The sequence below is a fragment of the Solanum stenotomum genome, chromosome 3 (assembly GCF_019186545.1).
Source record: "Solanum stenotomum isolate F172 chromosome 3, ASM1918654v1, whole genome shotgun sequence".
Classification (NCBI taxonomy): Eukaryota; Viridiplantae; Streptophyta; class Magnoliopsida; order Solanales; family Solanaceae; genus Solanum; species Solanum stenotomum.
In genome coordinates this window covers 30,229,040-30,245,200 of record NC_064284.1, presented here as the reverse complement: position 1 = coordinate 30,245,200, position 16,161 = coordinate 30,229,040, and the positions used below count along the sequence as shown (strand labels likewise).

Here is a 16,161-nt window from a genome sequence, read left to right as displayed (position 1 = left end):
GGGTGAAAAAATGAAATTTTGAAGTTGAAATATTTTTTAAAAACAAACTTAAATTTTTTTTTGGGGGAGGGGGGTGGTAGGGGGTGGATGCGGGAGGGGGGTGTAAAAAAATTTTTTGGGGGGTGGGTGGGGGAGGTCGAGGGGTAGGAGTGAAAAAATGAAATTTTGAAGTTGAAAATATTTTTTAAAAACAAACTTAAAATTTTTTTTTGGGGGTGGGGGGCTGGTAGGGGGGCTGGCCGGGGGGGTTGGGCGTGGGGGTAGGGGGTGAGGATGTGGTAAAAAAATTGAAGTTAAAATCATTTTTTAAAAACAAGCTTTAATTTAATTTTATTTTTTTGGGGGGCTGGTTTGAGGATAGGGAAAAAATAAATTGATTTTTTTAACAAAAAGGTAATTGTAATTTGAAGTTGGAAGAGAGTTTTGGAAAATGTTTTTCTTAAATTTTGAATGAAAATCATTTTCCTTAAATTTGAGGAAAATGAGTTGATTTGAAAAACATTTAACTCAACCAAACATGAGAAGATTGAAAAACATTTTCCGAAAAATGTTTTCTTTCGTACCAAACACACCCTAATAAACGATGCGTATACTCTTCTTTCTGTAAAAAAAAATCATTTAGGATTGTTCAACTTAGTAGAAGTAAAATTAAAATGTTTGTTGCTCTGCCGTGCAAAATAATATAATAATTATCTTTAGCTAAATAATTTTTTTTTGTAACTGATCAAGGTATAGTTTTACTTTCTTATCATATATAATTACTTTTACGAGGAAATATGTCAAAAATATTAAGTCATAATTATTTTGAAATAAAGTATGCTTAATTGATGATTTGATATTATTAGACTATATTTGATTTGTATATTCATTCACTTATATATACTGTTTATGATATATATGACACTATATGTACAATACATTTTTTCAAGTAAGGAAATCTAAATTTATTGTAATCACAAAATAAATAAAAAATGATTTTATTTATTAAGATTGTGAGTATAATTTTATTTATTTCTTAATTATTTTCTTTAATTTTTCTCCATTATTTGAGGACCACTAATAACATATTTTTCAAACATAAGTTGATTTGGATATCCTTTAAATATATTTGATACCAATGTAAACTTTGAGAAATACTGTATTTGATATCTTAGTTTCTTTATGAATATTTCAGAATTAGTTTATGAGATATTGAGCAGTCCTCTTCAAGGAATATGGATCCTTTTTAATAAACCTGAGCAAGGTTTTAAGGTAGAGTAGCATCCAAGTTTCTTTTTTTTCTACTTAACCATCTCAAGTTTAATTAGAATGGGGACTAAAGTAGAACAACTAAAATACTATTTCCTTCGTCTCATTTTATGTGAGGTAATTTGACTCGACACGGAGTTTAAGAAAGAAAAGAAGATATTTAAATCATTTCATTAAGGATAAAATAGACATTTTATAGTTAAATTGTTACTTTATATAGAAATGTGTCAATCTTTTTGGGATTGACTAAAAAGGAAAGTAAGTCACATAAACTGGGAAAAAGGAAGAATATAATTTTCCGACATATAATATTTTTTTTACTTATGATGATATTATTGCATCAAAAGTCATGATATCTACGATATATACGTGACTTTAAAATTTGTTTCTTTCAAATTCTAAGTTGGTGCACATTTTATAATTACTCCTTTATAGTTTAATGCTTTATGGAAACAAATCTTATTATTTATTCAAGTAATTATGTATTTTTTAATCGTAAATTAATACGGAAATACATGATTACCATGTCCCCCCCGCCCCCCAACCCCAAAATGAATTGGATGATACATAGTTTCGAAAGCTTGTATTTGTTCATGATTAAATTTAATTGTGCATCAAATTTTTCGAACCTTTGGGAAGGATTTTCACAAATTATTATTCAATTATTCTTTGTATTGTGAAAAAATATTTTGACGTAACTGTTAATTCATCTTAGATATATCACAGACATTAATACACACAATTTAATATACACGTATAATTAGTGGCGGAGCCAATATTTTCAATAAGGGGGTTCAAAATCCGAAGGAGTAAACATACGAACTAGTCGAAGGGGGTTCGACATCTATTATATACATCTAAAAAATAATTTTAACCATTAGTAATATTTTCTGCCAAAGGGGGTTCGGATGAACCCCCTAAAGAGATGTTGGCTCCGCTCCTGCGTATAACACATGTATCAATAAATTAGTATGAAAAAAATCTCAATAATTCACTTAATATGAATTAGAAAGATGAGTAATAATTATAATGTGTATATATAAATAATTAAAGTGATGAAAGTCACTTTCAAATTTGCATAGGATACCTTTGAGATGGAACATTATTTACGATGTCTACCTAGCAGATCTCTCTATATATGTGTATTGTATTATTTTAATTAAATAATTAGGATAAGCATGTCGCTTGTTGGGATCACCAAACACCTAATGAATCTTTCCACGTGAAGTGTTCTTTCCCCCTCACTACTTCACCACTTTCCCAATCATTAACTTTCATCTACATTATAAAAAAAACAGTTGAATCAATTTTCGTATCTAATTTATTTATTTGTATGGAATCCACAGATCCAATACTAAAGAAATTACTGCCAAAAACATATTAATTAATTATGAACATGCAACATAATTATTTGTTCCTAGCATGACTTGTGAAGAAGAGTGAAAGTTACATTTCTTTCTACGTGACTGCAGTGTACTGTGTAAGGAATGATAACAACTACTAGGTTAGTACAATACTACTTTTTCTAGTTTAAAATTAAATATAAGTTTAAAATTATTTTAAATTATTTTCAATCTGTTTTTATGGAAAATATAAATAATTAAGAACCCAATTAACTAAAAACTAAATATGAAAAAAAATCCCAATAATTTTTCTAAAAATTTAAACAACTTACTTGTTTAGAATTAAAAACACTGAAACAAACTAGAAAACCCGACATAATATAATGTTGAGGTGTGGGGGTTCCCTTGTTAATCTTAACTCTTCCAAGACCATTAATACTGTGGGGGTTGGGTGGGTTGACCAAGGGATACCGAGATAGGAATCGGGATCGGAAAAAATTAATGAACTTGAAATGTTAAATTTATAGATTTATTTTTTTGTTTACTCTCATTAGATGAGTCATTTTTTTCTTAAAAAAGAAGTTGTTTTCGTAGAAAAAAAATATTATGGCCAAAACCAATTATGAAATTTTTTTGAAAGCATTTTCTTTAAAATGTTTTCTACATTCATCCATAGTGTATATAATAGACAATAGTACTGGTAATATTTTATTTTAGCGTTATGTCTGTCCCAATGATTGTGGGCATATAATGTTTTCTTCCCCTGCCCTTTGTAACAGTAATTTATATATACTCTAGGCTGACCTAATAATACATCATTATACTTTTAAGCTACTTATAAACTACCCTTTCAATAATTTCCTTAATTAATAATATAGTTTTTGTTGTCTTTCTAATAACTCTTACGGTGTGTTTGGTTATTTTTCTAGTCCAATAGGCCGTCCCTTGGAAAGTTGTTTTTTTTCACTTGTTAGCATGTGAGAAATGTAATACTATTATTTTCTATTTTACATAATATGAAATCTAGCAATCCAGTCACTCTACGTACAATAAATAAACAACTGGTTTTATTTGTCTCATCTTTTCTAGTCCTTTTAACACTAATATTTCAAAAATATTAAAAACTATTCAAAAAATCGATGAACAAAGTCGTTATTATTTTATGAAAAATTGGTGTCAAATGGATGAACTGTGCAACATCGGTTTGGTCCTAATTACAAACCGGTGCTAATCAAGTCGTTATTAATGTTTTCATTGCTTGTTTTATACTCTATTCATTATCTGATTCTTCCTCCCCGCTTGTTTCATTTTTCTCAATTGATTCTTCCTCAACATTTGGGATGAAAATTACCTCATCATCATCAACTTCTTTTAATATGTGTTTAGGATGTTATAGACTATATATTTTCTAACTCCACCTTCACTGGTTGATGAACAGTTGCCACATCGTTTTGGTATGCTGGTTGCACCCAATTTTTGTCTTCCAAAATTTAATTTATTACTATTTCAAACAATTTGTTATTTTAGAAATTTTACAATATGTTCTTTAAGATTAATTTCAAGGTAATTTTGCAATAATATGTTTATATAATTTTCATTTTAAACAAATAGTTGCATAATTAGTTTTTATTTTAAAATAATTAGGTTTTATGTCAAAATAATTATTTTACATCGTTAAAGTTAAGAAGCTCAATAAATTAAGGGCAAATTACAAAAATCACATACTTTTAAGGTAAAATTACAATTTATCCCTTAAAAGTTTATAATTACAGAAATCCCTCAAACGGATACAATAATATAAGCGCTGATACATTAATTTGATGTGCGAGATGCATTAATCGTTAAGTAAGATACATTACATTTTATACATGATACACTAATCTGATGTACATTTTATACATGATACACTAATCTGATGTGCGAGATACACTAATATGATGTGCGAGATACACTAATCTGATGCGCGAAAATGAGGAATTTTGGAGATTTGTAAAACTTATAGGGGATAATGATAATAAGTAAACTAAATGGTGAAATTTCTGTAATTTTTTCATAAATTAATGAAGTATAATTTATCTAGTTCACGTTGTATCAACTTTGTATCAATTCGAGTCAAATTCAATTTAATGAAAATATAAATAAACCCCGGTCCCTCAAAATTCATTCATACCATTTTGAGATTATTATTATTCTCAAAATAGCCCAACACCCGGAGCCTATTTTCTTTTGAGCAACTTTCACATATAGCAAACATAAAAATCATATTTGTATGTTATAGCTATGGTTTGCATAATTGCGCTCCATATCAAATTTTATGTTTGCTATGGAGCTTTTGATTTGTATGATTCGCTTGATACATCCAATTTTATACAAATTATTCAGTTTTGTATAAATTCATTTATACATTGTAATTTGTATAATAAATCTGTATTTGTATAATTATAAGTGTGTATATATATATATATATATATATTTGTATTTGTATATACACTTTTTTCTCGCTTTATACAAACACAAACACATTTTATACCAAATGGGTAATTGTATACCGAAAATGACTAATTGTATATCGAACCAGATGACAAAAAAATGGAATGTTTATTGCGAATTACAAATAAAATAAACTATGGCTATAACATTTAATTTGAATTAATAGTTTGCTATTTCATACAATTTTCCCATTTCTTTTTTCTTAACTTGGGCCACATACCCAAAACACCTTCTATATACACTTCTCTCTCTCTTTTTCCAAATCCACACCCTTTTGTTGTATATTCATATAAATTTCATTCAGAATCTTTGTTGTAAATCATTATTAATTAAGGATGTTATATGTGATCCACGAAAGTTAACTAAAACCTACCTCATAGAATAATAATTTCTCACTATAATATAGTAATTATATCTATTAAAACATTCATATATTTTAAAACTTCTATAAAATAAATAAATACACAAATATATCATAGCTAAAGAATTATTCCATAACTATCTAACACATATTAGAAAGGTCAAACAATTTTTTTCTTTTCAAATTCTAATTTAAATCAAATGCTCTTGAATCACACACAATGTTACAAAAAAAAAACTCTAATTTAGGCTCTTTAAGACTTCAAAACGGAAAGGAGGACAACCACAAATACCAGAGATGTTACACATAATACTTCTCTGATTGATAACATTCTGGTTCTTGTGAATCTCCATATTTGGACTTTCTCTTAGTTGTTCTTGTCCAAGCATAATTGATGTAATTTTTTGAAAAATTCATGAATATTTAAGACCATATTCATAAAAAATGGAACTCTCATCCAAATTCATGTATCTCCTCAAATTCTGTCTATGTTTGTATGAAACTCATGATAATCGTTTATTTATCTCCTTAAGAATCTTTTCATGCAAATTAATTTCATTTTAGAGTTTGCCACCTAGGTTCTCGCATCCATCTGGCTTAAATCTGTGAGTTATCGAGAAATTTGAGATAACTGTTGAAATATATACTACTAACCATATGTTTTAGTCTTTTAGATATGTATTTATTATAGAATAATTATTTATCCAGTTTAATAGATCATATATTCGCTTATAATGTTTATATACGTACATAGTAGATGATTAATTTAGTATATAGAGTTTTAGCTTATAAACGAAGGATTAAAACATCAATTATTATAAGTATAATTTTTTTGTTCATAACCTAAGATGGAAATTGGACATGTCATCGGTACGAATGTAGCACAAGATTATATATAATTTATCTTGATTATGAAAGCGATATAGTTCCAACTTCTTGTGCTAGTGCATTTGTATGTGTTGAACAAGACCGAGTAGAGATAGTTCCTTTAGATTGATTGACAAAAACATCTTCTCTAAGCTATTAAATGTACTTATATTCTTAATCCTGATATATATATGTATAGTTCCTTTAGATTGGTTCTCGAGTGCCAGTCGCGTCTAAGGTGTAGGCTCGGGGCATGACTATATATATATATAGTCATGCCCCGAACCTACACCCTAGACGCGACTGACACTCGAGAACCATTGCTGGCCTCAACTCTCAGCGGAAGACTTTCTCAATAATAGATAAACTCAAAAGTAGAAACTTTACTCATATTCTTAAAATAAATAAATCATAAATGTGTTAAAACACTCACTGGACAAAAGAAGCAACCCAAGTCTACAACATTAACAAATGAAAATGAAACAAACTTCTCAAAACTCTACTATCTATGAAGCCTCTACTAATTGAGATGGACGTTGGGATAAGACCCATGACATCTTAATAAACAAAACTGAAATGTAAGCTCGATGTGAAACCTTCTGGAAAGTAAGGAGACTCACCAAATCTCTGCTCCTGATTACCTGTATCTGCATCATAAAACGAAGCAGGCCAAATGACATCAGCACATTGAATGTACGAGCATGTAAGGGGAACACTGAACATAACATAACAACTTGAACTTTGAAAGAAGGAAACATACTCACCTCAACTCAACTCATGGATACTTAACTCAATACTGTATAAAAGCAACAATAAAGATGCAGTTTATATAAAACATTTAAAAACAGTATACAACAACTCAATGTATTTAAAAATACAATAATAATATTATGTCTTTTGATATAGTTTTATGTGTCGCTAATTTATCAACTATATTATTTGCAATTGTAAGCTTCTGCATGATACCCTAATCACTTTCGAACCCAACAGTTCTTCCTTCAGATTCCATAACAACACCAAAAGCACATAGATTCCATCAATAAAACATGAAGAGTAAAATCAAATATGAACAATTCTTATCCCTAACACACTAAACTAAAATGAAAAAAAAATAGAAAGCTAAAGACAACTCAGAGGTTATTCCGCAGGATTGAACTGTGTAAAATGATGGTCTCCAAGAAGAAACTAAGGTTAATTCAAAATTTTCTTTCCTCAATTTTCAACTATGTCAAACGAATGTATTCTAAAATTCCAAGAAACAGAGGATTTGAGAATGAAAAAAAAAAAAACACATGTTCAAAGGAGAAGGATCAAAAAATCACTACAAACCATCAATCTAGAAAAAAAAGGGGTAAAATTGAGAATTTTCAATTTAGTACAACTAACAAAATTTCTTGTACAACTCTAAAATGCAGTGTTAGTACACTCACACTCTCATTTCTAAATAAGAGATATCACTACAAACCATCAATCTAGAAAAAAAAAAGGGGGTAAAATTGAGAATTTTCAATTTAGTACAACTAATAAAATTTCTTGTACAACTCTAAAATGCAGTGTTAGTACACCCACACTCTCATTTCTAAATAAGAGATATCACTACAAACCATCAATCTAGGAAAAAAAAAAGGGGTAAAATTGAGAATTTTCAATTTAGTACAACTAACAAAATTTCTTGTACAACTCTAAAATTCAGTGTTAGTACACCCACACTCTCATTTCTAAATAAGAGATATATAAGAAGTAATAAATAATGAATATAATAAATAGATTCTATGTATAGTTAAATAGCTATATCTTTTAGTAGAATAGGTAGATATATTTTCTATTGCTTCATTAGATATTTTGGGGCAATGATAAATTGATTAGCATTTAGTAATTGATATATCAGGACCAAATCAATCTACTCTACTCCTTAATACTATTTCGGTCATTTTCTTAGTTAGCAACATATTTTGCCGTTTCCCGAAAAATATATAATAAGCCACAAAAACTATTTTTTAATACTCTTTCGATAAATGTCTTTATACTTATATGTCAAAGACGAAAATGAATAATGTTTAGATTGTAGAATGCAAGGTTTTGTGTGTGCTACAATGAGCAGACCTTTTACTACTGCCGCCTTGGTAGTTCCGGTCACCCACTCTCTTCTTCCTCGTCATCTCCGCCTCTCAAATCTGCCTCCATCTCTCACTGCAACAACCGACACTAGTACATTTCGCCGACGTTTCTTCTCGCCGTACAATTTCCGACCTGTTTCCGGTCCGGTGGCAGCCGGTTTAGGTGGTTTTAATGTTATCGGAGATGGTGGTTCAATGCTTCAGGATGCTGGAGCGACGGCTTTGGTTATCGCCGGCGCTTATGCTTTTGTCTCCACTTTTGATTTCTTATCCGAGCGGAAGCTAATTGAACAGGTCTTCTATCTCTCTCTTACTCACAAACACAGTTACTCCTATACTGTATCGGATTGACAAATATGTCATGAGTGTACAATCTGATTTGATTTTACTTAGCAGGGTACATGACCTTAGATAAGGTGTGAGTATGTGTGATAAAAATCTTTTATTCCATCAAAATCAGATTCAGCACTAGCTTAGAAGTTTCTACTGTTCATGAAAACTTTGTGATTTTGTTTCTTACCTGGAATTACCACAAGTATTTCCGCGGATTGCCCCTAATTGGGTTTGGTCTTTGATTTTTGCTCATTTAATGAAAATTTGTGACCAAAGTGTCATTATGTATGACCTTATTTGGCAAAATATAAGTTTAGAGGACTTGTCCCACATAAATTATGTAGGAAAAAGTTAAGTGTCGCATGACCTAACTGTTGGGGTTGGAAAAGTGTGAATGGTAAATGAAGTCTTTTTTTCCCTAAAAGATGCAATTTGAATAACCTTTTTTCACATTGAATGGATTGTGACTTTTTCAATTAACGGTGACTTTTTTGATTAGTTATGAATTTATTATTAAGACACAATGAAGTGTATTGTTGGAGAGGAAATTAGAATTTGGCAATAAAAAGTTGATGCTGAGTTATATACTACCTAACTCTTCAAAATTGGGCTTATTTTAATTGTATTGACTTGGTCTTTCAAGAAATGTAAAACCAAGGTTGCCCATGTTCTGTGCATTAGCTTTGGTACACTATTTCAACCCTAGTGTGTATTGAAGTCTGTATTGTTAATACATGAAATCCATTGTATTAGTAATGCAAGAGCTTTGATGCATGCATTAGCTTGATTAAAGACTTAATTACCCTTCAAAATAAAATTAAAAATCTTTTATGTCATATTTGTAGAGGGTATCTTTATAAATAAATATATTTTCACAAAAAATTATGCAATGTATACTATATTTAATACACCAAACCAAAAATATGCATAAGAATTAATCTTGCATTACTAATACACTCTATTTCTTATACACCCTACCAAACTTACACAAAGAATTATTCTGGTCTTTCTACTAAACTCCACTTTCTTATTTTTAGCAATTCGTATTCCTATTTATTTTATTTAATACAACTTCGCTCAATCCTAAATTAGTTGGGTTAGCTATATGAATCATCTATATCTGTTCCACTCAGTTTGATCCTTTCATTCCATTATTTATTCGTTTATCTAATGATTTGATTAGGAAACTTTCAACAACTTGTGGGTTGAGAACCATGAGGTCTTAGGTTCAAATCTCTAGGTGGATCGAGTTACCTTAGTACCTGTTATTGGAGGAAGGCGGCAGGTATCCCGTGGAATGCTGGTACAGACACCACATTTATAAAAACAAATAGAGAAAGGGGCCTATCAAAAATAAAATAGAGAAACGGGTGAGACATTTTAGGCATCAAGCAAAAGCTCACAGAAATTGGAACATTCTATGAATAGTTAAGATACTTTCTTTTGGGAGTGAGGAGGGAGAAAGGAAAAAGATAGAGGGATTGTGGTCTTGTGTGATGTCAGCACTAATGGTTCTTATAACACATTATAACGATCACTTGATTTTCATTGTTTCTCGTGATATTTATTTTCCCCTCCGTTCATCGAAACAGAACTTAAGCAGAAAGCTGGTCCACATATTGTCTGGTCTGCTTTTCATGGCTTCCTGGCCGATTTTCAGGTATTGTTATGTCATTATTGATGAATACAGATCCATCTTTGAATGTTCTTACTGATGATTTAGATCTTAGATTAGCGCATCAGGATGGGCTCGCTACTTTGCTTCTGTAGTTCCACTTACAAACTTCCTGAGACTTGTGATTCATGGCCTATCTTTGGCTACTGATGAGGGGCTTATAAAATCTGTTACTAGGGAAGGAAAGCCAGAGTAAGTTCCCTTTGCCGCTTCGTTCAACAGATACATGGCATTGCTTCCTCTCTTACGTTTTAGCCATTTCCTTGCAGAGAATTGCTCAGAGGGCCTCTATATTATGTCTTAGTGTTAATTTTGTGTGCGGTTCTCTTTTGGCGTGAGTCACCAGTTGGAGTAATTTCATTAGCAATGATGTGTGGTGGTGATGGTAAGAGCTGAAGCTCATATCACTTGGTCTATGGTGAGAACTTTTTACACTTATTGTTTTTTAAACTTTGTTCTATGTAGGAATCGCTGATATTGTTGGAAGAAGGTTTGGGTCCACAAAATTACCTTATAATAAACAGAAAAGTTGGGCTGGTAGCCTCTCCATGTTTGTTCTCGGTTTCCTGGTATCGGTTGGGTAGGTTTTGGTCCTTGTGCTGTTTGTTTTTGTTTAGATATTGAATTTGTTGTAACATTTATGCTGATACTAGACTTTTTCATATGGTGAAAGGATGCTGTATTACTTCTCAGCGTTGGGATATTTTCAGTTGGATTGGGTTTCAACTGTAGCAAGAGTAGCTTTGGTGTCATTTATAGCAACTATGGTGGAGTCTCTCCCTATAACTGGAATGATAGACGATAACATTTCTGTTCCTTTGGTAAGCATGGTTGTAGCATCATTGGCTTTTGCTTATTAGAATGTTGTTATCTTCCCGGGACTATGCTGTCATTGAATAAGTTTCTTACATAATTCCTGCTTTATCTTCTTCTTGTGGTGCTCTTATCTTATGTATATGCTCAGATGGTTCTTTGATGCCTAAACATATCAATTAGTGAAAGATAACAAACACAGGTTCATTTTAGATATTCACAAGTGACAACTTGTTGTCTCTCTATGCAAATTCCCTTCCCCTTCTAACTAAATTTTTTAGAAATAAACATATATCCATTTAAACATTTCCGCTCTGTTTGACCCAAACTGCTAAAAATATAATATTAACCCTTTTATTCTCTTACTTTCTTCTCTGCCTTTTTTTTTTTTTTTTTACGGTTTCAGCCTTTCTTTTAGTAAATGTCTGTTAAATAGGAATTAGATTGTGATTAAAATATTATTAGCAGGATGCAGTGAGATTTTATCAAGAGAGAATCCATGGAAAAGCACCGGATAATAATATATGCGAGTTCTCTTTTTCTTTATCCTTTTGCCTTCATTTAAAATCATTTAAAGCTAATAAAGCTAATGATCAATAATAATAATAATAAAAAGAATCCGGAGACAAGAGGGAATAATTAAGTGAGATCAGAAATTGAGCTGCCCCTAACTAAAAGGAGGATGAAGAGGCTGAAATTGAGGAATTAAAAAAATAAACGCGGAGGAGAAGAATAAGGTGACGAGAGAATAATTTTGGAGGATAAAGCTAAAATAAAAGGGTCAATATTATTTTAATAAGCCGGATCAAGTGGGACAGGATATATGTTTATTTCTTAAAATTTTAATTAGAAATAAAAATTTCAAGTCAAAATTTTAATGAAAAAAATAATTAAATAGATTGAGTGACTTTCTAGGCAAAAATCTCATAGTTAACTGATTTTTGTGTTGAAAATCAAAGTTATGTGACTTTCTATGAAAATAGTTGATTGTTGAGTGACCATCACATATATTAACTCAGTAATAATCTTAAAATTAGCTAATGAGGTAATAATTGTTCAAGTAGATGGAGAAACTCACATATGAAGGGTCATTGCATGATCAAACACTCGATACCTATTATGCATTTGGATTTGTATAATCTAGACATATATATTTTTTTATAACTATATGAGGCATAAAGGTAATCACTAGAGTGTCCATAGTTCGGTTTGGATCGATTATTGATTAAAATCAAAACCAAACCAATTTAGTCGGTTTTTAAATTTCTAAAATTAAACCAAACTAAACGAAAAAATAATTTTCGGTTTAGTTCATTTTTTCAATTTTTTGGTTTGAAAGTAATAAATTTTTTGAGGACATACGTATCTCGATAGACAAACACCTAGAACATGAACAACCTATAAGAAAGCTACCATGGATTCAATTAAGCAATAGTAGAGTTATTATTACACGAACAAAGTGATTCAATTAAGCTAAAGTGTGACTATCTTATGCGAGGTAGGATAGTTAAGACTAAAGTAATAGATTTTGATGGACCTAGGGCTGTAACAGTTGGGCTAAAATTTAAGTGTTGTGCTTGAGAAAATGGTATAGTTAACGACTTGAGTTAATTAAAATTTAACAAAATATTTATATTTTATTTATGAATATTATAGTAAATAATTATAAAAATTATAAATATAATTTCTCGGATCATATATTTTCGTCCTATACACTTATAATTATACAAATACAGATTTTTCCCTGCCAGTTTTCTTTTGTCTTTCTCTCTTCCTCGCTTTATACAAAAACAGATTATACAATTGATTTTTTTGTATATGTATACCGAAATATACATATTACATACAAATATATTTTTTATGTTTGCTAAACCTAAAATTTACTCTTTTTAATAAGAGATGTATTCACTCTAAAAACACAAACTTAAATGATATATTTCCCCTTTTACTTTGCTTAAATCGTAATTGAAACATAACTAGGATAATTTTAGAGATATGTCTTAAATTATACTTTATTACACCAACTTCCGTATAATTTTATCTTCGTCATTTTGATTTCTTTATCACATTCTTTTAACTTATTTATTATTAATATAAAAAAATAATTTGCCCTTATTGATTACTCTTTTATTTAATTTACTATGAACATCCTATCTGAGAAAAAAAATCTTCGTATATTTGCTAGTTTTTAATTTGAATCCAAGTAAATTAAATAAATATTTTGCATAATGTCATTAATCTATGAACATAATCTCTTAGGGCTACTTACAAAATTGAATAAAAATAAATTATTTTTTCATATCTTTTAAATAAAAATGAAGATCTCTTAAATGTAAAAGTAAAAATCTGTTGTGAAAAGATATAAAACTAAAAATAAAATTTTGTAAAAGAATGTAGCACAAAACCTCTCGTGTCATCTTGTGATTAACAAAAGAAAAATAAAGATTGAATTCATAAATAGATAGCTAAAATTGACATAATTTTGCATTTTGACACTTTAAACAAGAGATAATACCTATTGATCACTTGCAATTTCAAAAATATAATGTATGTGTTACACTGAGTTAAATGACATTTTTTATTTGTGCTCGAAATAATTCTGAAACAATGAATTTTGAGTTAAAAAAAATAGTAAAAACTATTTTATCCATTTCATATTTACTTGGTCTATGTTGATTTGACAGGCATCTATGTTGTCAAAAACAGCTCTATTGTGAGGAGTGGTTTTGAAATAACTGAGAATTCATCAACTTCTTTCAGTTCTTGCATTTACAAGATTGTAGCATACAAATGAAATGTGGATGTGCACTTCATCAAAAAGAAGAAGAAAAAAGATAATGTACTATACTGGAGACCTGTAAATTGAGTTTATATTGATAAGTATTTTTGTAGGAGAATCCAACAGCTTTGGATCCCGTGTACCCCTCTACAATTTCATTCTAAAAGAGGTATGGTCGAAATGCAGATAAATAGATATCACCGGTTCTGGAGAGTTTCAATTGCCTTTTTCCACTGCATTGCTCGTTGTTTAGCATCCTCGAAAGACATAACTTTCTTTGGCTGTATGATCACAAGATGCATGAACATACAAAGATTGAGAGTTAACTTAAAATTCATTTATCATTAAAAATGATTGGGGCTCTTGAGAAAACAAAAACAGGCAATTAGGACTTAACTGTGCAAACCTTGAACTGTGAAGGGCTTATGACTTGAATATTAAGATCGTTAGAATTGTCCGACCATATAATATTCCCTTTGACCACCAACTTTGAGGGGTCTACGTAGATCAACTTTGGCTTATTTGTCAGGATAAGCTGAACTTTCTTGCTTGTAAGCTTCTGTATCTTTTTCACATTGGAAATCATAAGAACAGATTCACCAGGCTCCAAAAACTGCTTCCTGTTGATGCATCACCAGAAACCACGTTGACATGCATTACCGATACACAAGGACTGAAAGAGGGATAAAGTTGTGCAAAATAACAAAACAAAGGAGTCGGCCTAAAGCAATCCATGTGCATGAGCCTGCCCATAATAAAGTGTGCAGTTGAGAGTTGCCATGTCCCGCTTACCAAGTCCAGAAGAGTAGTTGAAACGTTACAACATAGGCTTAGCAGAGTAGGAGCAAGCTTCTACGGGAAACTTAATGTAAGACACTCAATGTTATTTGCACTACAAATTGATCCTAACGAATTAATGAAGCAAAGACAACTTCCCTTTTCCCCAATTAGGAAACATAAAGAGCATCTGAAGTTGAAGATACAAGGCAAGAAACTGGCACCCAAGTAGAATACGACACTTTTTTACATGTTCAAACACAAATATCAAAGTATAGTTGTACACAAACCACAAGGTCAACCATAGTTAAAAGTCAAACCAAGAGTTAACAGCTAAGATATCCCACAGGTGTTAAACCTACCATTTTGAATCAAATGAGTCGATTGAAGCAAGCCTGGTAACGCTACCAACTTCAGAAGAGGATGTCGTACCACCATTTCCATCATTAGTTCTAGCTGAACCATCCCCAATATGTGAGGGATTCCATGAAGGATCTTGATCTTCACCACTGCTACGAGTAGAGTGCCCCTGAAGATTTGAGATACCCTTTTAATACTTCTATAAATAATCAACTCTTTAAGAAAAATTAGATAAAGCTTCAAGGATAAAAATAAAATTGCCATACTTTTGGCTCTGCAGCAAGCCGTGGAGGAGTTTGTAACCTTAAATTATCCCAATCAACCCCGCTAAAGAAAGGATGGTTTTTCAGTGAAGCATAACCATCAGGTCCAGCACCTGGTCTTCGGCTAGGATCAATATCCTGAGTCGTTTGGATGCAAGTTAATAGGCAAAAGAGATTTTCTGATATGTACAAATGTATAACGTGTGTATTTTTGGGAAATATAAACACAGGCTCATTTATGTGCTTCTTTTACTTGGAATGAAATGCAATTTTAAGACTACATTCTATTGGAATGTTGAAGATGTTTATCAATTGTGTTCTGCATTATTTTAGAATTGGCATATACATGCCATGTTGGACACAATATTCTCTCTACCTGCCATAAAAAGAAAAGGTATGTAGTCCTACAGACACGAATACTGTAGTCTAAGACCCAAAATAGCAAAAAAGATGCATGCATTGGATGTTTCATAAAGCTAGATAGACAAACAAATATGTTTCTATCTAAGATCTTATCCCTGCTTCAAGTCTAAGGGGCACACCAAAAAAAAACCTGAACATGTAAACCAAGCCAAAGTTTTGGTTGGCTTAGGGGTTGCAAGCTCATATAATCCAATTACACAAAGAGAAACCTATGTCAATCAAGATGCAAAAGTCATCCTTCATTAAATAAGGCCCAGTGGTGTATATTGCTGGTGTTATGCTCGTGGAATAGAAAGGGTTTAGCGAATCACC

General features: G+C 30.9%; 3 protein-coding genes across 3 annotated transcripts in view; 1 reads left to right on the top strand and 2 right to left on the bottom strand.

Annotated features, from left to right (window-relative positions):
* LOC125857508 (malate dehydrogenase [NADP], chloroplastic) overlaps positions 1–16,161 on the bottom strand; it is a 1,084,261-nt gene that overhangs the window by 224,772 nt on the left and 843,328 nt on the right. The gene's annotated exons all lie outside the window — the stretch shown is intronic.
* On the top strand, positions 8,353–11,402 carry LOC125857513 (probable phytol kinase 1, chloroplastic). The gene is made up of 6 exons (XM_049537118.1): positions 8,353–8,720; positions 10,352–10,419; positions 10,495–10,626; positions 10,704–10,819; positions 10,900–11,014; positions 11,108–11,402. The coding sequence occupies exons 1-6, from the start codon at positions 8,379–8,381 to the stop codon at positions 11,292–11,294; spliced, it is 960 nt and encodes a 319-aa protein (XP_049393075.1). The 5' UTR covers positions 8,353–8,378; the 3' UTR covers positions 11,295–11,402.
* Positions 14,171–16,033, bottom strand: LOC125858862 (3-phosphoinositide-dependent protein kinase 2). Its single transcript, XM_049538646.1, has 5 exons — positions 15,980–16,033; positions 15,430–15,672; positions 15,166–15,332; positions 14,424–14,646; positions 14,171–14,307 (listed from the first exon to the last, which is right to left on the bottom strand). The coding sequence occupies exons 1-5, from the start codon at positions 16,031–16,033 to the stop codon at positions 14,224–14,226; spliced, it is 771 nt and encodes a 256-aa protein (XP_049394603.1). The 3' UTR covers positions 14,171–14,223.

Coding starts and splice junctions, on each gene's coding strand:
- LOC125857513 (XM_049537118.1), top strand. CDS start 8,379: ATGCAAGGTTTTGTGTGTGCTACAATGAGCAGACCTTTTACTACTGCC. Junction 8,721..10,351: donor AGCGGAAGCTAATTGAACAG/GTCTTCTATCTC, acceptor TCATCGAAACAG/AACTTAAGCAGAAAGCTGGT. Junction 10,627..10,703: donor ACTAGGGAAGGAAAGCCAGA/GTAAGTTCCCTT, acceptor ATTTCCTTGCAG/AGAATTGCTCAGAGGGCCTC.
- LOC125858862 (XM_049538646.1), bottom strand. CDS start 16,033: ATGAGCTTGCAACCCCTAAGCCAACCAAAACTTTGGCTTGGTTTACAT. Junction 15,333..15,429: donor GGCTTGCTGCAGAGCCAAAA/GTATGGCAATTT, acceptor TCAAATCTTCAG/GGGCACTCTACTCGTAGCAG. Junction 14,647..15,165: donor GACTCATTTGATTCAAAATG/GTAGGTTTAACA, acceptor ATGCATCAACAG/GAAGCAGTTTTTGGAGCCTG.